This window comes from Sphaerodactylus townsendi, linkage group LG03 (genome assembly GCF_021028975.2).
Source record: "Sphaerodactylus townsendi isolate TG3544 linkage group LG03, MPM_Stown_v2.3, whole genome shotgun sequence".
In the NCBI taxonomy this organism is placed as follows: Eukaryota; Metazoa; Chordata; class Lepidosauria; order Squamata; family Sphaerodactylidae; genus Sphaerodactylus; species Sphaerodactylus townsendi.
Genome location: NC_059427.1, coordinates 15996749 through 16019940, shown reverse-complemented (window position 1 = coordinate 16019940; position 23192 = coordinate 15996749). Strand labels below are relative to the sequence as shown.

The window sequence follows — 23192 nt, the reverse complement described above, 5'->3', positions numbered from 1 at the left end:
CTCCATCGTGGGAGCAGACAGCCTCTGCTCTAGCTAATCCTCTCTAGGAGACCTGTCAGTTGCAAGGCTTCAAGGCTAAGCAGGCCCTGATTTATGGGGAGGGCCCTCTTTTGTAGGGGCTTCCTATGGGCGGCACTGTGCTGCTTCCCCAGCCGGACCCCCAGGATCCCGGACAAACCACGCCCCTCTGCCTGAGTCAGCCCACCCCATCAGACCCCCCCCCTCCAGATCTGCTGCCAGCCCGGGCCCCGCCCCTTTGCATTGTCCACCCCTCCTGTTTATACACAAAGACCCCCAGCTTCCCTTCCTCTCTCCCCCTCCCTGGATCTTTCCCTCCCCCTGTCCTTTCTCCTTTCTCTCTTCCTCTCTCCCCCCCCCCTTTCCTGTCTCCCTATTTCCTCCTTTCTCCACCCTCAGGTTAAAGGATTTCAGAAATGGGGGCGGAGTGCAGCTCGGCCGAGGATTAAAAGCAGCGGATGGGTTAGGTAGATAACAGATTTCCCCCCCCTCCCTCCCTCCCTCCGCCATCTCCTCCTCTCCGATTTCGAAAACTTCTTCTTGGAAAGCGGCGGGAGAAGAAATCTTTTCTTTTTTAAAAGAAGAAGAAGAAGAAAGGAGATGGGGGGGAAAGGGAACTGAGCAAACGTTGCTCTCCAGCCGCAGCCCAGACCAGATCTACCCGGATCCCCTCCCTGGGCTCAGCGGAAAGATTGCTCAGGCTGAATTGCCGCCGCCAACGCGACCCACAAGGAGCAGCTTGCAACCCGCCACGCTCCCAGCAGGCATGGGCCAAGCGAGGGATCCCGCCCGCCGCCTGCTCCGGACCTCCAAGACCAAGCTGGCTTGAAAGGATCTTCTTTTCCTCCCTCCACCCAGTTCCGAGGACTGGATTCTCCCCCCCCCCCGCCCTCCGCCCTCCGCCCTCCGCTTTTTCCACCCTCATTTATGCCGGAGCCTCTGCGAAGAATCCATATCGGGGTGCGAATCCGGAGTGGCGCCCCTTTTATTCGACCAGCATCCGCTCATCCGGGGAGCAAAAAGAGGAAGAGGGAAAGACAGTCTTTGATCTCGAGAACCACCACCCCGTTTGTCCCCGCCGCCGCCCAAAGCTGTTGATCTCTGGTCCCATCTCGTCGGTGCTCGGGTTCCCTCCGGTTATTGGGATCTATAATTTCCACCGATCAAAAGATTCCTTCGAACTGCTGTTCCGTCTTTGGCCGCCTGGGTTTTAACGAGTTAACCGAACACACCCACTACTGATTTTAAAAGGATTTTTTTTTTTTAAGATCTTCTTTCTCCCAGACATCTGGATGTTTGGGATTCCCCGGGATAGAAGGAATTCTTGGTCCCCCAACCATCCACTGGCATTATTTCTGAGTTCCAGCTGAGCTGATTTGAGTCTTGTCTTCCCCGCTGCTTTGCCTGATGCAACTGCGCTGCTTCCTCTATGATCCTGGGTGCTGACCCAGATGGGAACTTCATAAGGCGGCCTTAAGTCACCCTCCTACCGTGGTTTGCTGCTATTGATCCTACAGACCCTTGAACTCCGGAAATTGCTTGACATTCGGACTCCGGTAAATTTTACTCTCATTCATCTTCTGCACAGCCCTATGTTTTCCTGCCCCCAACCATGGTCTGATTGGGTTCTGTCATCAGGCGGAAATGTGATCCATTGGGGATTTATTAACACACATCCATATTTCACCCTTCTTCACCATATCAAAACAATTTGGCATACAGGCAGCATTAATTTTAACAGCCCCCCCCCCCCCCGCCTTCTGGTTGATGACTCTGATGTAGCTTTCTAATCCCAAACCGTTTCCTATTTCAGGTTTGGTTAAAATAAATGCCCCCCACTCTGTGGGTCAAATATTAATTGGGGTAGGAGGGAAATAGCTGTCAAACATGAGTTATCCTCACCATTGGTTCATTCCACTTAGATCTGCCATTTCCTTGAGGTTTTGGGATCTGGGTTTCCTTTTCTTATCTTGAAAGCATGACATCTCCTTGGTTTTGGTCTAGATTAAGTAATCTGGATGAACCGTCTTCTCCTTAAAATCAATTCCTACTCGTTGGGTCAGATTACCCCAGATCCTAGACTATCTCAGTGCAATCCTATGCAAAGTTACTCAGCCACTGGGCTCAGATTGGAATGCCTCTGCATACCATTGTGCTGCAAAATACTCATAAACCAGCATTTAGCTAATCTAGTAACTCCTCCCCACTCCTCCCGTATTGCATTCACCGGAAAACTAGAATGCCTTGAGATAAATTCAGCATTCTCCCTTCTTCCTTTCCCCATCACACCCTCATAGCTGATATTGCAGACAAGGGGGATACTTTAAAGCACACCTAGAGACGACTAATCCTTAGATCCTTCCTCTCTTTCTCTTCTCACGCACACGCCCCAGCCTGCATTCGGATGCCCGGGTTCCTGGTGCGGAGCCCCACGTGTGGAGCTGTCACCTCCCTGGGGTGTGAGAGGGAGTGTGCGTGACGTGTGCGGAAAGGGTGAGTGGAGGGGGGGGGGGCGAGTTCCAGGCGGAGCCCAAGGGAGGGCTTTTCTTCCTTTTTTTTCTCGTCCTCTCGCTTTCTCTTCCTGAGCAGCCAGACCTCTCCATTCCACCTCCTGAATCTCCTCCCTTCTCCAATCCTTACATTTTCCTTCCTTCCTTCCCTCCCTTCTTCCTCCTGTCTCTAGCGCTATCCCTCCCCTTCCCTGCTGTCCTTTCCCAGAGCTCTTGACCCCCTTCTTCTCTTTCCCTTTCTTTCTCCCTCTTTCCCCCCACACCTCTCCTCCAATCCCCTTTCCACTTCTCCACCCGGTTTGTTTAATTTTTTCTCTTCCTGTTTCTTTTTCTTCCTTTCCAAGATTCTTTCCCACTCACTGTCTCTTCTCCCCTCGGTGTTTTGACATCTCCTCTCATCTCTGTATCCCTTCCTCTTGTTTGCTCCCTTTGCCGACTTCGTTTCCCACTCTTCTCCCCGCTGCTTCGTAACTTATTCTTCTTTGGAAGAAAACAACAACCACCACCCTGTGTCTTTCCCAGGTTTTTCCTCCTGTTTCCTTCTGCACGCGCACACTATTCCACGTGAAGATGTCTTCGTCCCAGGCGCTGCCGGAGTGGAAGCTCCAGTTACTGGAACGGCGCCGCAAAGAGGAGGAAGAGGCCCTGCGGCGGGAAAGGGAGCAACAGGACCGCATGGCGAAAATGCCCGCTTGGAAACGAGAGATAATCGAAAGACGCCGTGCCAAGCAAGGCTCTAACGCTTCTTTCTCAGAGTCCAGTGGGCCGGGAGGGGTAGAAAGTGGGGTGGCCCCCGCTCCTGCTACCCCTCAACCCTCCCAGGAGGGGGATCTGGAGAGCTCCGTGTTGCAGGAGAAGATCGGCCCGGTCCACCAGAACCCCTTCATTCAGCTGGAGAAGCGGCGCCACAAGGAGTCGGCCCCGTCAGAGAGCGAACTCGCCAGTGCTAAAGCCAAGCAGATCGTGGATCTGTATGGACAGATCCCCGGCGTCCGCACGCTGCGGGCGGATAATGTCATCATCATTGAGTCAGTCCCCGGGGCGCCACCGGCTCAGCTGGGCTGTGACCGGCGCTCTACGGAGTCCAAATCGGGCAGCGTGGAGTCCCTCAATGAGTTGCTGGCCCGTCGCGGTGGCAGCGTCACTGAGATCCGCGCTGGGGAGGTCTTCATCGTCAAGTCGGCCTTGAGCCGTAGCGTGGAGGACCTTGATTCGGTCGGTAAGGCGGAGTACCGGTCCTCGCTGCCGCCGGAGCAGCGGCGCGGGCGGGTGAGCAAATTGCTGAGCAGGTTCAGCCAGGAGGATGGTGGTGGACCGGTGCTGCCACGCCCAGTGAGATCCGTGAGCACTGAGAACTTGACAGAGGGTACCTATGGGGCCAGGAAGGGTGGCCGTGTGCTGGCAGACCCCAGCCCGACCAGGCAGCGCCGGGACCGGACGCCCAGTCCTCCCCGTGACCTGCCGGGCCTCACCTCACCGGTGCCCTTCACGGTGGCATCTTACCGCAGCCAATTTGAAGCCAAATCGAGCAGTGGTGAGGCCTGGCCGGACAGCCCCCCAAGACGCTCGCCGACAAGCAGAACGTGGGGCAGAGAGGCTGCTTCCCCCGAGAGAGGGTCTAGACCGGACAACATTGATTCTGAGGCTACGTTTGAGTTCCGTCCAGCACCACCACCAGCGCCGGTTGCTGACGACGACGTCCAGGGCAAGGCCTTGGCTAATCTACGGCTGCACTCCCGGAACTCCTTTGTGGTGGTGCCGCGACGGGCCTTGGCCTCCCCACCCCCACCCCCAGAACTCAAGCAGGAAACCAGCCCTGCTCCTTCTTCACACAAGCCCCCGGCCCCCACTTCCTGCTCCTCGCTCAGCTGTGAGCCGCTTCCCCCAGAGGCGGAGGATCCACCCGAGGCTGAGGCCATGAAACGCAGCGGGAACAGCAGTGCCAAGGAGGATGTCAGGATGGGGGGCTTGGTTCGTGCCTCGTCCCCCCACCCGGCCGTGCAGCGCCGCAGCGGCAACACCATCACCATCAACCCTCGGAAGGCTCCCGTGACACCTGTCACTGCGGTGGAGAACGGCATCGAGAGTAACGCTCCCACAGCGGTGGCACCTGTGAAGAAACGCTATCCCACCGCTGAGGAGATCCAGGTGATCGGAGGCTACCTCTCGCTGCAAAGGTCCTGTCTCGCAAAGAACGACCCGCATCGGAAAAAGGTACATGCATTTGTCTGCTATGTTTCATTCTGCCTCAGACTCTCCAGCTGTTTCCCGCCTTTTGAGCATGTCTCATTTGTTTCCGCAGAAAGTCTGCATATTTCCTGTCCCCCACCCCCACCCCCCAATTTTGTTTGCTCTTCCCTTTGCTTCTCCCCCTCCCGATTTCTTTTACGTTTTTCTCTTTCGTGCCTTTGTGCCTTTGATGATACTGGCACATAAGTGGCATGTTTGTGACTTGGGACACAACTTAGCAGCATTGAAATGCAGACCAAACGAGTGGATGGGCAACAAACCTGGTGAGCTTCAGCACTCATGCACCCAATATGTGATTTACCATCACGTATCTCTGTGAACAAAATGCCTTCACTCGCCTTGTCTTTGTAAGGTAGCTTCCTGACATTCCCGTTTTACTGAATGGCTAAATGAAGCCAAGAAAATATAGGACGCGTGGGATTCGAACCCGGGTCTCTCGGGGGCAAGCCCGGAATGCTAGCCAGAGGGCATCATTGTGGCTTTCGTTAGGGTGACTCCTGTTGGTTCTTTATATTGCTTTTATAATTGCTGCAGAGCTGCACACTTCTCTGCAAAGAGAAGGGTTGTATAAACAGTAGTTGTGCTCATCATAGCCATGTAAGGCAAAACAGTGAACAGCTTTCGTCCAGCTGATGGTGAGAGAAAACGCCCACTTGCCAAAGGGACCTCTTCCCCCTTTTTGGTTTGCCTTTATTTGCTTTTGAGTTTTTTCCTCCACTGCTTTTCTCACCCCACTGTCACTCTTTCACTACCCCCAGAAGACTTCTGTTGCAGCCCAAGGAGAACTTTAGGCTGTCCCGAAACTGAAGGTCAGCTGCAGTTGACCTTTGACCTACAGCTGCTGTTTAAGAGTGGGCGCATTTTCAGTGGTCACCAAAAAAGCACCTTTGCAGCGCCTTCCTGTATTTCAGCCTGAAGGCTGTGGAACGTGGGCCAAAACATAGAACAGAAACCTAATCTAAGTGATCACAAATGCACCTTTTTCATAGCCCTTTCCCATTACTTTTGGTTTTAGTGTAATAGTAACAGTTAACTTTTACATGGTCATTAATTGTTCAAGCAGCGCACCATTTGTTGTAATCCCTACAACAACCTCGTTCAGTAGGGCTGTGCATGTTGCAGATGAGAGGCAGAGAAAGAGCGGCTTTATTTTATTTAACACGTTTCCGTGCCACTTTTCCAAATTGGGTCCCCAAGGCAGTTTGTCAAAAGCTACCTAGCAGGTTCATGGCAGAAAAGAGATTTAAAATCAGAGACCTCCTCTGACTGCAGTTCGTTCTCTCAGCTACTCTGCTGCGCCAAGCTCACATTGATTCCACAGGCTCTTATCTAAGACTGACAAGTGAAAATGGCCACCTGTAAGTGGTACTTACAAATGATGCTCCAGGAGGCCCGATTACGACCCAGGCCCCCTCTTGTGCAGGCCAGATTTTAGGAACACATTTTAAAAAATGTGAAACCTGTCTTAGTTCAAAGCGAGATCAATAATATAGGTGTGGTTCACCTGCAATTGTCTGTTGAGCTAAAATTTCAACAGGTGTTGTTTTTCTTTGTGAACTCCCGAAAGGATCCACTCAAAAACTCCCTTGTTAAGGACTCTGCACGTGAAAGGTTATGTCTGTAGGTTGTCTTGTACTCTGTAATCACTTTTCTCCAATGCACCTGCTCCCTGCTTGCCCGCCCTGCTGTGTGAATTTTGCCCAGGATGTGTGACAAGGCAAACTCTATGCTGGGGATCATTAGGAAAGGAATTGATAATAAAGGAATTGATAATAAAGGACAAGGAATTGATAATAAAACTGCAATTTTTTTGAATTGATAATAAAACTGACCAGTTCTGGTCGCCACATCTCAAAAAGGATATTGAGGAGATAGAAAAAGTACAGAGAAGGGCAACAAGGATGACTGGGGGACTGGAGCACCTTCCCTATGAGGAGAGGCTACAGCGTTTGGGACTCTTTAGTTTGGAGAGGAGACGTCTGAGGGGGGATATGATTGAAGTCTATAAAATTATGCATGGGGTAGAAAATGTTGACAGAGAGAAATTTTTCTCTCTTTCTCACAATGCTAGAACCAGGGGGCATTCATTGAAAATGCTGGGGGGAAGAATTAGGACTAATAAAAGGAAACACTTCTTCACGCAACGTGTGATTGGTGTTTGGAATATGCAGCCACTGGAGGTGGTGATGGCCACTAACCTGGATAGCTTTAAAGGGGGCTTGGACAGATTTATGGAGGAGAAGTCGATTTATGGCTACCAATCTTGATCCTCCTTGATCTCAGATTGCAAATGCCTTAACAGACCAGGTGCTCAGGAGCAACAACCGCAGAAGGCCATTGCTTTCACATCCTGCATGTGAGCTCCCAAAGGCACCTGGTGGGCCACTGCGAGTAGCAGAGAGCTGGACTAGATGGACTCTGGTCTGATCCAGCTGGCTTGTTCTTATGTTCTTATGAGTGTGGATGAACAGATGCTTCTGTCTCAGGATAAGAGATGTCCCTTTGCCCTGTTCCAACCCAATGGTCTGAATCCATTTTTTTAAATATTGCAATGTCAAAGGCTGCCTTTAAATCTTTTGTTGTAGTATGTATCCAAAATGTGGTAAATGCTGATGCGTAGGCCCCTTACACACATGCAGAATAATGGACTTTCAACCCACTTTCACAATTGTTTGCACAGTAAAATTCAGCTGCAAAGTGGATTGAAAGTGGATTGAAAGTGCATTATTCCGCATGTGCAGAAGGGGCCTTACTGGTAATTTCAGAGGATAGCTGCAGGGGTCTTCAGTAGAACAGTTACTCAAATCCAACAGCACCTCTCTTTTTTTTGCTGTCAAGTAATAGCTGACTTATGGCAACCCCATAAGCTTTCAAGGCAAGAGACATTCAGAGGTTGTTTGCCAGTGCCTTCCTTTGCATCACAGTCCCGGTACTCCTTGGAGGTCTCCCATCCAAATACTCGCTGGGGTCAAGGCTGAGAGTCTGTGACTGGCCCAAGATCACCCGGCAAGTCCCCATAGTAGAGTGTGGATTCAAACCTTGGTTTACCAGGTCCTAGTTGGACACCTTAACCACTACACCATGCTGGCTCAGCGAACCTTTGGCACTCCAGATGTTATGGACTACAATTCCCATCAGCCCCTGCCAGCATGGCCAATTTTTCTCTGGAGTGCCAAAGGTTCGCCACCATGGACCTAAGAGAACAACAAGAATTTTGGAGTATAAGCTTTCAACCCTCCCTTCATCAGATGCTGGCAATTGCTAACATTTGTAGAGGCCTAGAGGATAGTGTCAGGAAGTTCTGATTTTTGCCAGGAAGGCTCAAAGCTAACTGAAAGCCTTCAATAAATATCCAAATGGCTTCCTTATTTGCATCACTTAACAGTCAAAATGCCACTTACTTTGTTTGCATCCTCCAGATCGTTTTTTGACATGTGTCGTGCATGAAAGACAAGCTGCAGGATTCAAACATTTCTAGCATTTCCTGCTGGCTTTCTTGAAATCTTAAGAATTCCTGGTGAACGTCAACATATACCAAGGTCTGACATGTATTGTTACATATAAAATTAAAACGTAGGTAAAAAAAGACATCTTTCAGGCAAACAAAGGTATATCACTATCCATAACTTCAGAGTTATGGATTCTCTCTCTCTTTCACACACACACACACACACACACACACACACACACACACACACACACACACACACTAGAGAATACATTTTTCATAGAGCAACACTAGAAGTTCTCAAAAAGAAATATTTCTGGACAGTGACAGAGGTGCCACAGTTCCCTCAGGCTGCTCTTTCCTAGGTACAATTCCTACATAAGTATTTTTCTAAGGCTCATTCCGCACATGCAGAATCATGCACTTTCAAACTGCTTTCAGTGCTCTTTGAAGCTGTGCGGAATGGCAAAATCCACTTGCAAACAGTTGTGAAAGTGGTTTGAAAACGCATTATTTTGCGGGTGCGGAAGGGGCCTAAGCTAGAAGAAAAACGAATTAAAGGAGGGCACAGGAGGGGAAGATCGGGCAGGAAAAAGGTTAAGCCCCCCCCCCCCACTTCTTCCCGCCAAACTGGCCCTTCTTGGAGGCTTTTTACATGTTCATCAGAGACCCAGGTCCAGATCTCTGCTGAACATCTAGTTGGGAGGAGGGCCAGACAAACCTGGGTCTTATACATGAAAGGGAGGAAGTGAGTCCTGACATGTCTGAGGTTGTCTCCTTGAAAAGTGCTGGGAGCAGTTTAAAACATGGAGGTCAGTCTGTCTGATGTCTGTTTCAGAGCTGTGATAGTGTCACATCAGCAGCCCCGAGCAACTCTTTGGCGTGCCACCTGTGGCTCTTCAGAGCGCTGTTCCTCAGTGTAGCACATGCCACGTGCCCTGCCTCAGGAAAGGCTCGTAGTAATTGCAAATGTGACTCTTCCTGAGCTGCATTTAGAGTAATTACGGTCTTAGCCAAGCAGAGGTGTATATGGGGGGAGAAGGAACAAACACACTCACAGCCCAGGGGACACATGCAGCCTGCCCACTGAAGCCATATTGTGTATTCTGCTTCCTCCCATGAGACTGGAGGATGGATAACCAGCACGGTAGAACTTCCTACCCCCAAACACACTTCTCGCTCGACACTTCCAAAAGTTAACTTTTTTTGAGAGAGGGGTCAGAAATGCAAACTCTCCCTTGCGTTCTGAGTTCTTTCCTACCTGTCATTTCCCAGAGCAGAGGCATAGTGATAAGTTGAGGATTTGGAATGCCAAATCTTAGCTGCTCTAGGACTGATTTCCCCCTACAAATGCGCGCGCGCACACACACACACACACACACACAAAATAAATGTCACAATTTTATCCCAGAAGTTGCAACAGGGAAATTTCCCAAGATGGTGGGAATTGGAACACGCCCTCATCCCAGAGACCAGCAGAGTGGCCATGTTCTAGTTCTAACCCACCAAGAGATACCTGGTCTTAATGAAATCTGCCAACATCACAGGACGGCCCACAAATCCAGTCAGGATCCACAGGGTTCCACATAACTGTTTTGTGCATTCTCTCTCTCTCATACACACACACACACACCTGGATGTAAAGCAAATTGAGGGGACAACCTGAAAGTAATATTGGGATGTAAGCAGAGGTGGGATCCAGCAGGTTCTCACAGGTTCCCGAGAGTAGGTTACTAATTATTTGTGTGTGCCGAGAGGGGGTTACTAATTGGTAATTTTGCCACGTGATTTTTGCCTTAGTTACGCCCCTCCTCTCAGCAGTAGCGCGCAGAACTGGAAGCAGTCTAGCAGGAGGTGCACCGGCGTGCGTGGCAGCCTGCGCCTGTGTGCATTCGTTTCCCGCCCAAGGACCGGCGCAGCGGCTGCATCCTTGCCACAGTTCCGCCTAGGAATGCCCCGCCCCCAGAATGCCCGGCCAGGCCCCCGTCGTGCCGCGCCCAGCCCCATTGGCGCTACGCCACAGTTTGAATCCCACCACCATGGGAACCTGTTGCTAAAATTTTTGGATCCCACCACTGGATGTAAGCGGGATGGATGAAGATATTGAAGGAAGTCCATAGCATGACCAGAGCCAGGAATTTCAGAAATAACCTAGCAGCGACATTGTTTCTTGATGTATAATGAATGAGACAGGATGTGTCAAAACCAAAGACATCTGCAAGTCTTTCAGTGAAAGCTTAAGGCTGGAACTGCACCCTAAAAATCAGGCTGTGGTTTGGGCCTTTGACATGGCAGTATGCCATATCCATGTATCACTGACTTATCCAAGCCCTGTTTACATGACTCTTGCACTAAAACATGGCCAGCAAGCTGTGGAAATGAAAAAGCAGAGGATGTGAATGGGAGGAATCAGCTGCCAAAATAGAAAGCTCTCCCAGCCAGAGTGATATAGTGGACAGAGCGCCGGACTAAGAACGGGGCGTAGGTTTCAATCCCTGCTGTGTTAGTGAAGCTTATTGGGTGACCTGGGGCCAGTCACTTTCTCTCAGTCTAACTTACCTCACAGGGCTGTTGTATAAAAAAAATGGAATAGAGGATAACCACAAAGTTGTAAGTCACTGGAACCCCACTGAGGAGAAAAGCAAGCAATAAATATCTAAACAAATAAATTGCTGTGATTTATCTAGTTGAGCATGGTTGGTTTTCCCCCCCTTCCCATACACGAACACATTCTTCCAATGGCTCTCTGCCTGAAAACTCCCCATAATGGTCACCTGTGCAGTGGGGCATTGTCAAAACATGTGATTTTCTGTATAGACTGCTGCTCCCTTTTGCCAAGCTGGCTATCTGACCTGCTCCCCTTCCACACATCTGGTCAGTCTCATGAGAAGTACCTCTAAGGGAACTATGTGGTGTTCAAACAGCAGAGTCTTAGACAAGCTGGTGCCACCGTAGAGTGTCCACCCTAAACAACGCTTACACAATTTAAGGAGCAGCAGTGGCATAGGCGGAGGAGCAGTGGTGTAGGAGGTTAAGAGCTCGTGTATCTAATCTGGAGGAACCGGGTTTGATTCCCAGCTCTGCCGCCTGAGCTGTGGAGGCTTATCTGGGGAATTCAGATTAGCCTGTGCACTCCCACACATGCCAGCTGGGTGACCTTGGGCTAGTCACAGCTTCTCGGAGCTCTCTCAGCCCCACCTACCTCACAGGGTGTTTGTTGTGAGGGGGGAAGGGCAAGGAGATTGTCAGCCCCTTTGAGTCTCCTGCAGGAGAGAAAGGGGGGATAGAAATCCAAACTCTTCTTCTTCTTCTAATCTCCACCTCCATCATAGCCTTAGAAATACTTCCCCCTTTCTAAAACACAAACAGACGAGGCTGCAGTCAATGTCCAAAAGATGCCAGCCATGAATCGCACCCCAAATTAACCAGCTTGAGATGGAATCTGGATGATTGTGCCGGCCCCAGCCAGAAGACTTACACAGTGATACAGAAAGCCCTCAGTTCTCCCCACAAAAGGGGTTTTCATAGCAGCCACTATGCACCGTGGCCTGGGGTCACCGGATGTGCCCCTAGCTGATACAGTGGCCAGTTTCTTTGGTACTTCATAAGAGGGCTATTTAGCTAAATTGCTAGTTACGTGAGAGGCATCCTGGCTCCTTCTTTGTTGCTAAGTCCCGGCTCTCTCTGCGGCCATTTCAGTGTCAAAAAAGATGTTCCCTTTCCAGCCGTCCAATGCGCACATACTTCTCCCGCATATTCTTCTTCTTATTCCTGTCCTCTCTTTCTCCATTTTCCTACCAGCCTCTACCAATCCGGGAATCAGCAAAGATGAAGCTGAGATGTCTCTTTAGGCCCTTGGTTAAATAACCCCCTTAAGGGGATCTTTTGTCAGTCTTTAATTATCAATCATTGTGGAAATTCCTTAGGTCATCCGTCCCAAAAGACTGGGCCGGTTTCTTAAAGGAACAGAGCTGCTAGACCACATCTGCACTACATTACATTAGACTAAGTTTAGAAGTGAGTTAACGTTCTTCTTTTCCCAGAACTGCAGCAAGTCACCGTCTGGGTCTGTTCCAGCAAAAACAAAACAAAAACAAACGTGAGCAAGAGTCTTGTGGAACTTTAACGATAAACACATACTAATTCTAGCACGTGTTTTCTTGGGCTGGAGCCCAAGTTGGGGTCCTCGCTTGCTAGAGAAAAATATACATTGAGCTGTCAATATAAAAAGCTGTCAGTGTTAAGGTCAAAAGGCCATGAAATGGGGAAAGAACAAGGTGTGACGTAATGATATAAAAGTGAAGTGTAATAATAAAAAAAAATAGCTGGCCTAAATAGCCCAGATTAGTCCAGTTTCATCAGATCTCAAAATCTGAGCAGAGTTGGCCTTGGTTGGTAACTGTATGAGAGACCACCACCCCCCTCAAAGAAGGCCAAGGGCAGAGGTGGGATCCAGCAGGTTCTCACCAGTTCCAGAGAGTGGGTTACTAATTATTTGTGTGTGCCGAGAGGGGGTTACTAATTGGGTCTGCTTTTCCGTTAGAAATTCCATTAGGTCCAAAAATCATAAAGTCCTGTTGTTTCCTATGTGGCTGGTTAGCGAAGGTGGAAAACGGGATAATTCTCCCTGTTGGGCTGTTTTAAAAACATGTTTTAGAAATATGGTAAAGTTCCCTGTTTAAGGAAAGTATCCTTCTTTTGATTTCTAGAAACAAAATTAAGTATTTGAAAGTACTATTTGACAGGCAGTCAATTAGAGGAGAAGTAGTTGTTTCTGTTGGCAGTAGGCGATAGGACTTGCTATAATGCGTTTAAATTATGGACAGAAAGATACCAGCTGGAAATTAGGAACTTTTTTTTTACAGTAAGAGTTTTTTACAGTAACAGAGAAATTATTAATGCCCCGCCCCTGGAATGTCCGGCCACGCCCCCATCGTGCCCCACCCAGCCCCATTGGCCACTGATACGCCACTGTTTGAATCCCACCACCATGGGAACCTGTTACTAAAATTTTTGGATCCCACCACTGGCCAAGGGTCATTATGACGTGGTAGGCAATGGCAAATCACTTCTGAATATCTCTCGTCTTGAAAACCCTCACAGGGGTCACCATAAAGTTGGTACACAGAGGAGCGGCTGCTGGAAATCCCCGGGCCAAAAAAGATCAGGCTGGCCTCAACAAGGGCCAGGGCCTTTACTGCCCTGGCCCCTACCTGATGGAACATGCTCCCTAAGGAGACCAGACCTACTGGCCTAAGGAGACCGGGTCCTACAGGCCTACTGCAGGGCCTGCAAAACAGATCTGTTCCACCAGATTTTTGGCCAGCCGGGGTGACCATCAGACCCTCATAGCACCTAGGTCTCCCATGGGCGGGAATGGGGTTAGGATAAGTCGCCATCAGTTATCACAGGGAACTGTTGAACTGTGAATTTTAAGTTGTTATTAGGTTGTTTTTGCTGTTATCTGTTTACTATCTGATATGGATGTACACCGCCCTGAGCACTTCAGGCGAGGGCGGTCTAAAAATGAAAACAAACAAACAAACTTGATGCCACTTTTCACCACCAGTAAAGACCTGGACAGAGACCATTCACAATTGAAGTCATTTGGGATAATGTCTTCAGGCTAAGCAGCCTTTCTGAAGCTTATAATTTTTCTATAAGCTGCTGTTGAAAGGCACAGTTGCAGTAGCTGGATGAAATTTTGACCTCACTACTGGTTTTGGCACCCAAAATTCAGATTCGGTCACCCCCCCCCCCCCCCGCCTCCCCAAAAGGAAACAATTGCTGGGATTCAAAGGGCTGTGACCTGCCACCAAAAGAAAATACCAACAGCTTAGTGGACATTCTTCACATTTGTTCCCACAATAGATCGGCTAGTGACCAGGATGCGCGTGTTTGACATGCACACAGGTTTCGTGGTTCATACTTTGACTGTTTGTGCTGTATTCCTATGGAGTGTACTGTTTGGGATTATTTGAGATGGCCTTTTTGTGGTTTTGTTGTCACAGAATGTCTCACTCCTGTGTGTGTAAATGCCATCGAGTTGCTTCCAACTTAAGACAACGCTGAACAAATGACCTCCAAAACATCCTCTTTTCAACAGCATTGCTGAGGTTTCACAAATTGATGGCTATGGCTTCCTTGATTGAGTCAATCCATCTCATGTTGGGTCTCCCACTTGTAATGCTGCCTTCAATTTTTCCTAGAGTTATTGTCATTTCCAGTGAAGAAGAAGAAGAAGAAGAGTTTGGATTTATATCCCCCCTTTCTCTCCTGCAGAAAACGCAAAGGGGCTTACAATCTCCTTGCCCTTCCCCCCTCACAACAAACACCCTGTGAGGTGGGTGGGGCTGAGAGAGCTCCGAAAAGCTGTGACTAGCCCAAGGTCACCCAGCTGCGTGTGTGGGAGTGTACAGGCCAATCTGAATTCCCCAGATAAGCCTCCACAACTCAAGTGACTCGTGTTTTCTCTTGTGAACAGAAGTCAATAGGTTGTGGTGGGTTCTACGGGCTGTGTGGCTGGATCTGGTGGAATCTGGTGGATCTTGTTCCTAAAGTTTCACCTGCATCTGTGGCTGGCATCTTCAGAGGTGTATCACAGAGGGAAGTCTGTTACACACTCTGTGATACACCTCTGAAGATGCCAACCACAGATGCAGGCAAGACGTTAGGAACAAGATCCACCAGACCACAGCCACACAGCCTGGAAAACCCACCAGAACCAGTTGAATCCGGCTGTGAAAGCCTTCGACAATACAGAAGTCAATAGCTTTATTTTAGTCATTTTAACTTATAGGGAGATTTGATTTGATCTAGAACCCACTGAATTGCCTTTTCGGCAGTCCATAGTATCCATTAAACTCTCTTCCTACAACATATTTTAAATGAACCAACTTTCTTCCTGTCTTCTCCACTTTCACACGCATGATGGGGAATACTAATGGTATGAATCATCTTGACCTTGGGTGCCAGCAACACATCCTTACCCTTAAGAAACTCTTCTAATTCCTTCAGGGCTGCACTTCTCAGTCTTAGCCTCCTGATTTCCTGGTTGCAGTCTCGCTTTTGGTTGATGGTCGCTCCTAAGCCTCTCCATGGTCAACTCCACACAACAAAAAAAGGACTATCTGGGGGAAGTCTTAAAAAGAGGTGGCTTCTGGATGCGTTTCAGGCAACAAAGGCATCAGAGGGGAAAAGAGGTTATTAGTAGTGGCGAACCTTTCCACTCTAGATAAAGCATGGATCTTCTATTCCCATTTTCTGCCAGCATGGCCAATTGGCCATGCTGGTAGGGGCTGATGGGAATTGTAGTCCATAACATCTGGAGTGCCAAAGGTTCGCCACCATGGGGCTAGGCAGTAAGCAAACACTAAATCAGTCCACAGAGGGCAAGTGAACCCAGCGCTTCTCAATGGCAGACCCATCTTCCAAGTGGCTAAGATTCTCTTATGTGCGTCTGCGTAGTCTATAAAGTCTATAAAATTATGCATAGGGTAGAAAATGTTGACAGAGAGAAATTTTTCTCTCTTTCTCACAATACTAGAACCAGGGGGCATCCATTGAAAATGCTGGGGGGAAGAATTAGGGCTAATAAAAGGAAACACTTCTTCACGCAACGTGTGATTGGTGTTTGGAATATGCTGCCACAGGAGGTGGTGATGGCCACTAACCTGGATAGCTTTAAAAGGGGCTTGGACAGATTTATGGAGGAGAAGTCGATCTATGGCTACCAATCTTGATCCTCCTTGATCTGAGATTGCAAATGCCTTAGTAGACCAGGTGCTCGGGAGCAACAGCAGCAGCAGGCCATTGCTTTCACATCCTGCACGTGAGCTCCCAAATCACATCCTGCACGAATAGCAGAGTGCTGGACTAGATGGACTCTGGTCTGATCCAGCAGGCTAGTTCTTATGTTCTTATGCGTAGCTACAAAGATATCTCCTTGAAAAAAAAATTAAAAGGAAAGGTATGTATTGCCGGAATCGACAGGACCAGCTGAGTACAACTATGTACTTTTGGGGCCGAAAAGGCACCCAGGATCGGAGCCTGCAGAACAAACATCCTGGGGCAACCTTCAGCAAATGGCAGCCGGTAGAATCCCTTCAGCTGCACACAAAATGTCTGGAACAAGCTCTAAAACTGACCAGAGAGCAGAATGGTCGGGCAGGACGCTTAACTTCCAGAGCTCTGCATTCCAAACAGCCAGGCAGCTTAGACATCAAACATGCACCTTGATGCGTTTGGGTTTTTTTTAAGGCATTTTGAGCAGAAATAAGGCATCCTAAGGATGTGCCTTGGGGGGAAAAGGCTGTGTGGGCCGCCTTCCCAGGATGTCTTTTTTTGCATCCTCAGAAGGTCATATTTCAGCTGTGCAGAACGAACCCATGTGTCAGGATGTCAAAATGCTGTATATGCTTGACAAACAGTTCCCAAAGGTGTATTTCTGAGGACTGAGCATGTACAGTTGACCACTATGACCTGGTACTTGATACAATATCGGGACGTGCCAATGACTGGTACATGTAGGGACAGAACCTGTTTTCTCACTGTTCAATGGGTACAACTCAGCCCGATGGTAATCTTTGTTCTGACCTCTGCCGTCTGGCACCCCCTCCTCCCCCATTTCTGACTTGTCTCCATTCAAGCCAGCCATTCGTGATTCCCCCTCAGGGAAAATTCCAGCCCTGCCTTTTCATCCCTCTCTGGCTCTTCTCCTCCGCTTCCCTTCTTCTGGTACAAATGACCCTTTTATCTTGTGGGCCGCTCGAAGCCTCCAGGCCTGGCTGGGGGACCTCCCTCCTCCTTCCCACATTTCTTTGGCCTGAGCTGGAGCACTCTGGCTTGGGCCCAGGGCTGACACAACGGCCTCTGAGAGGAAGTGCGCCCAGCTGACATCAGCTGAATGCAATAGCTTGGCTCAGCTGCCTTCCTCATCTGAGCAAGCAAATCGGTGAACAGCTCCAGCCCCTGTGTGAGTGCAGGCACCAGTTGGGAAAGGCACTCTGGTTAAGACCTCTGGGTGGAGGAGGGGCTAATCTAGTTTTAGTGAGTCAGAGACTACTAAAATAGTTCAACGGAGGCTCAGAGGTTTGACGCTGAACTCTGTGGCACCTCAGACAGCAACTAGGTACTGGGCCATGTATAAGCAACAGCTTACTTCAGTGATGGCGAACCTTTTCGAGACCGAGTGCCCAAATTGCGACCCAAAACCCACTTATTTATCGCAAAGTGCCAGCACGGCAATTTAACCTGAATGCTGAAGTTTTAGTTTAGAAAAAATGGTTGGCTCCGAGGCGTGCATTACTCAGGAGTAAGCTTGGTGGTAGTCGGTGGCTTTGCTTTGAAGCAACCGTGCAACTCTTTCAATGGGTGAATCATGACCCTAGGAGGGTTTACTCAGTAGCAAGCCCCATTGCTAGCAACCGAGCTTACCCCAGGTAAAGGATCGCGCTTTAGTTTTTCGCATGAAAATCAGTGGAGTTTAACAGCGCTTAACAGGGTTACCGACCCCGCTTCCCCAAAACTAGGTCTTAGGTTTAATGCTAATAATCGAGCCCAGAGGCCCAGGTCAACCTAGATGTGTGTGGGGTGGTGGGGGCGACTCTGTTTGCCTGTGCCTACAGAGAAGGCTCTGAGTGCCACCTCTGGCACCCGTGCCATAGGTTCGCCACCACTGGCTTACTTCATTGTATCACCATATCGTGCTCTCTAAGTTCACCTAACAGATTCTGCGATTCTGTGTGGGTAATGATGCGATCAGCTTCTAATGTTTTCATGTGGCCTGGTTAAAATGAACAAGACATTAAAAATGATGGGGATCAGGCAATCTCATATCACCACAGAGGCCTCTCACATTTGAAGCTGCCGTATAGCAACAGCCTAAAGACATGTCATTTTCCTGTGTTTTTCCTCAGTCTGAACCAGGGGTCTTCAAACTATGGCCCTCCAGATGTTCATAGACTACAATTCCCATGAGCCCTACCACTTGGCCATGCTGGCAGGGGCTGATGGGAATTGTAGTCTATGAACATCTGGAGGGCCATAGTTTGAAGACCCCTGGTCTGAACTGTCAGACAGGTGTTTCAAGTTCAGTTTCATGTCAGAAAACTGGTGCAAGGGGGGAACCATAAGGACCCTTTTCCTGTGCCATGCACCATGGTCCTGATCCAAATCCATGCGGCTTGAGATCGAGTTCCTAGGAGGAAACTCGCAATGTATGCCTGGAGGTCCTCGTAATAGACTGGGTAGACCCAAGGACTTTGTAACGTCGTCTGGTTCTGCACCAGGCTTGGAGACCATCTAGAAGGAGATTGATTGGACAATGTCAGGACGAAGCGAACATTCATATCCAGATGGGGCCAGAGTACTCCTCCCCTCAGTGAAGTTCACTGTAGGTTGGAGTTGGTGATGGTGCCGTGTCCCTTTTGGGCCCAAACACACGTGGCAGAGATCACACATCTCCCTTGCCTATAAAGAATAAATTTTGCAGGCACAGTTTGTTTCAAAAATGAGTGTGGAGGGGAAAGAATATTTCAAGAAATCAAGCTGGGCTTTGTAGAATTAGCAGTTTTGAAAGGGAAGGGAGAGACAAATTTGCCTCTGTCCTCTCCGTTTTGGCCTTTATTCCAGTTGCCCAGGATGACGGAGGCCAGAGGGTTCTTTCCCGCACATCTGCTGTCTGGTGTGTGAACAGAGTGTTCTTTCTGCCAAGAAAGTATCAGCTTGTTCTCCGGATGACTGTGGAGCCAAGCTTGTTTTCCCTTTGCCATGGTGGCCTCCCTGGAAGCAAAGGGATATACATTCCCAGAAGTCCTTAGACCCCCCCGTCTAGAAGCGAGCATGTTCTCCACATCTGTATTCTGCCTACGAAACTGATAGGTGGGTAGTTAGAGCATGTTTTGTGGCATGTTTCCCATCAGTCCATCTTCTCTGCAGACCCTCTCCAATCTATCTGAAGCAGCCTGTGAATTTTTCCCCCCTTTTAAGTCGAAATAAATATTCGTTGGACTTTCGGCAGGAGCAGCAGTGGCGCAGTGGTTAAGAGCAGGTGTCCTCTAATCTGGAGGAACTGGGTTTGATTCCCTGCTCTGCCACTTGAGCTGTGGAGGCTTATCTGGGGAATTCAGATTAGCCTGTGTATTCCCACACATGCCAGCTGGGTGACCTTGGGCTAGTCACAGTTCTTCTGAGCTCTCTCAGCCCCACCTACCTCACAGGGTGTTTGTTGTGAGGGGGAAAGGGAAATGTGTTTGTAAGCCCCTTTGAGTCTCCTTACAGGAGAGAAAGGGGGGATATAAATCCAACTCTTCTTCTTCTTCTTCTTCTTCTTCTTCTTCTTCTTCTTCTTCTTCTTCTTCTTCTTCTTCTTCTTCTTCTTCTTCTTCTTCTTCTTCTTCTTCTTCTTCTTCTTCTTCTTCTTCTTCTTCTTCTTCTTCTTCTTCTTCTTCAGGAAAGCCCCCTTTCTTCTTTCTGGGACATAACCTACTATGTTTTTCTTTTCTGGTTACTGTCTACTCCCCTTGACAAGCTCCTTTCGTCTGGGGCAACTCTTCCCCTGAGAGAATTCAGACCTTGTTCCAGCATCTTTGGAAGATGTGAGCTGTGTGAATGAGCAGAAGAGTTGAGACAAGGCACAAATTTCCACAGCCCGCCTCTGTAGCAATGCTTGCCAGAGTACAACTTTGAGCCTTAAAAAAAAAAAAATCCTGGGCCCGTAGGAGTTGGCTGCCTCTCAAACTCCCTTTGTCTCTTCGCGGCTAGCCCCTGCCAGCTCTGACTAGCCAAAGGGACTTCTGGGTAAGGATATGCCAGAGAGGATATGCCAGACTTAGTGATGACATCACTTAGGAGTGGCGGAATTCCTCTCTGTTGCTAATGGAAACGGGAGTATTCTTTCTCCCTCCCCCAGGGCTTTTTACAACATCAGGGACTTTTGGCTGCAGAAAGGATGTTCTCATGCAAGAATTGCATTCCCCACTATCCCCTCTATGTTATAACTTAGTTCCGGGTCGTTTCCGGGGCCTGATGGAATTGAAGCGGGGTGGGAAATCAGATATTTTGTTTCCACACTCAGCTTCAGAGGAATCCGTGGAAACAGAAAAGAACAGACATGAGTCCGGCACTGTATTTACATATTTATAATGTGCTTTTATCCTAAATGCAGCTTACATGCTATCACAACAACCCTGTGAGGTAGGCTAGGCTGAGAGAAAACTAAAGAAAGGTCATGCCGAAAATCTGTGGCATAGTAGAGGTTTGAACCTGGGTTTTCCTGATTGCAATCTGATGCCCTAACCATCAGGCCAAGGTGGCTCTTTAAGGTTGCTAACTGACTAGGAAGAATGGCCGGATGTTATCTTGTGCATTTAGCGGCTGTTTACCATGCAGTAGAAAGGAACTTAAAGCTCGACCAGCTAATTTTCTGTGTAGTGTCGCATAGTTCACTGCACAGGAAAAGGTACAGGTAAAAAAAGCTGACAGAGCTAATTTACTGCGCCGCTTCATGCATCTGATGAAACAGGCTCTAGCCTATGAAAACTCTTGTCCCAGTAAATGGGATGGGCTTTCAGATTCTGTTGTTTTTGCTGCAAGGGACAAGCATGGCTTTTTAGTGTTTGCTCCTCCTGAGAGTTGCTAATTAGTGTGCACTTTGAGGTACAGATGGGGCCTGCAGTGAGATACAAATTAAGGCATACCCTGGATACAGAGGTGTAGCTCCAAGGGGACAGAGGGGGGCGCGACACACCGGGTGCGCACCCCTGTGGGGGCAGGGCGGGGAGTTCCAGGGCGGGACAGGGGCAGAGGACGCACCTGTGCACCGGGCGCTTTTCCCTCTTTCTACGCCTCTGCCTGGATAGGAGATGACACTGCACATTATTGAAGCTAGTGCTATTGCATCAGACTCCTAACACAGTCTCCCCAAAACATGCAATACAAGGGTGGAAACTGGCCACTTCAATAATACATACGCCGGGGTGTTTAAAAGGGTTTGTAAAGGGTACATGGATATGTCCAATAATCCAGAGAATGTACCCTTAGAAAAAGAATGTGTGTATGAAATAAATAAGCGTGTGAGAATGAAAGAGAGAGTACAGAATGGCAGTGTAAGTTTTTTTCCATGCCAGTCTGGTGTAGTGACTAATGGCCGAGAGACTGGAATTCAAATGTCCCCTCTGGTGTGGAGCTGATTAGGTTACCTTGGGCCCGTCTGTGTGTCTTGCCTATTTCATAGGGTTGTTAAGTGGATGAGTTGGAGGAGAAAAATACCATGGCCTGAGCTACTTAGAAAAGGCATTGGATGAAAATGTGAGCAAATTCAAATTTTATAGACTGGTATCTACTTAAAGCCCTGACTTTGGATAACTCAGGCTAGTCCGAACTCATCAGATTTTGGAAGCTAAGGATGCTTGGCCCCTGGTTAGTATTTGGATGGGAGACCTCCGAGGAAATTCAGAGTCGCAAAGCACAGGTAGGTAATAGCAAACCACCTCTGAACATCTTTTGCCTTGAAAACCACATGGGTTGTAATAAGTCAGCTGTGATTTGGCAGCAAAAAAAAACTATTTAAAATATTTGCCTATTTAAAATATTCAAAATTTCAGAGGCACCTGGCCAATGAATTTGTTGCCAGCAATGTCATTCATAAATCAATGATAAAACCCATGGAAAATTGTAACAAAACAGACAATAATAGCTTAAAATAAATATGATTTTTTTTGTCAGCGTGAAAAAAGATCAATCACTTGAAACTCAGGAGAATTAAAATGCTTTGACTTTCTTAAAAACAATAAAACAGGAATCTGTCGAGCATATCTAATGAAGATGTTCAGTAATCAGAAAGGACTTTATTTCTGGTCATAACCTCTTAAATCCTGGAAAACAAGGGACCCAAATCATTTGAGGCTCTTTCATAATAGGCAAGACCAGGTGGAAGAAGCCATGCTCCGGTCAGAAAGGGTTAAAGTGTCAAAACTTTTGCCTGGAAACAAACGGGAAGGACTTTTTAATATCAGCAGGATATGTTCAAGCCAGAAAGTCCCAGTCAAAAGTCTAATTGCTGCATTTGAAATCATGACTAGAGTGGAGAGATCAGCTAGAGAAACATTCTTGACTTGCTTTTGTGATGCTGGAATTGGAGATTTCCCAATGAAGCTGACTGGTACAAGGTTTCAGGAGAGAGAGAAAAGAAATTGCATCTTGAAATGTGATGAGCTTATTGATTTCATTACTGCAAGAGTGGGTGAAGCCATTAGCGCTGGTGGTTTTAGCGGCATGCGTATGACCTCATGGTCATGTGACAGGAAGAGAGGGAGCAAGCACCATGATCAAGGCTAGCTGACCTGAAGAGTCAGGCAAGGAAAACAAACTAACCAAGGTGTAGAACAAGCCAAGGGTTGGAGCCATGCTGTCCTGGTTGCATGCAAAGAGAGACATCAAGTGTGGTGCTGTCATTTTCTGTGATGTCCTTTCGACAAGTCCTGCCAAAAAAACAGAGTTCATAGCTGTGACTCACCAGAGGGTCTTGAACCATAGGATGAAGACTGCTGGCATAGAAGGCAGCATTGCACCAAATGCAGCTATGTATCTCCAAGTGGCAGAGTGAAGAAATTTTGGATTTGGGACTTAAATATCTCATAGGGTTGCCAACAGGCCTGGAGAAAATCTGTCACTTTAATAGGGGCTTAAGAGAATGTTATACCCCAGGTGATGTTATTTTTTTCTGTCCCATAAAAAGCTTCAGCCACACAGTCCCACATATGAAGCCTCTATTAAGGGGTCAAGGTACTGTAGGTCAGACCTGTCAGTAGCCCTCCCCACTTCTGATGATCGTGTAGATGTCAAGTGTCAAGCTGTAGACTCCTCCCTCCCCACAAGCCCATGTGTTGGGGTCCTGTTCTTCCATCCCAAAGCATGGCCCTGGTCACATTGTCAATGCATTGACTAGAGAAGCAAGACTCAGCTTG

The 23192-nt window shown here is 48.3% G+C and overlaps 1 protein-coding gene across 2 annotated transcripts in view; it reads left to right on the top strand.

The window, feature by feature from the left end:
- Positions 1 to 266: 266 nt before the first annotated feature.
- Positions 267 to 23192, top strand: part of PPP1R18 (protein phosphatase 1 regulatory subunit 18) — a 66132-nt gene continuing 43206 nt past the window's right edge. The window contains exons 1-3 of one of the 2 annotated variants that reach the window (XM_048489652.1): positions 267 to 1574; positions 2412 to 2511; positions 3051 to 4742. In XM_048489652.1, coding sequence (XP_048345609.1) covers positions 3099 to 4742 — 1644 coding nt within the window. In that variant the 5' untranslated portion in view covers positions 267 to 1574; positions 2412 to 2511; positions 3051 to 3098. The remainder of the gene's footprint in view (positions 1575 to 2411; positions 2512 to 3050; positions 4743 to 23192) is intronic. The other variant, XM_048489651.1, reaches the window with a different exon arrangement.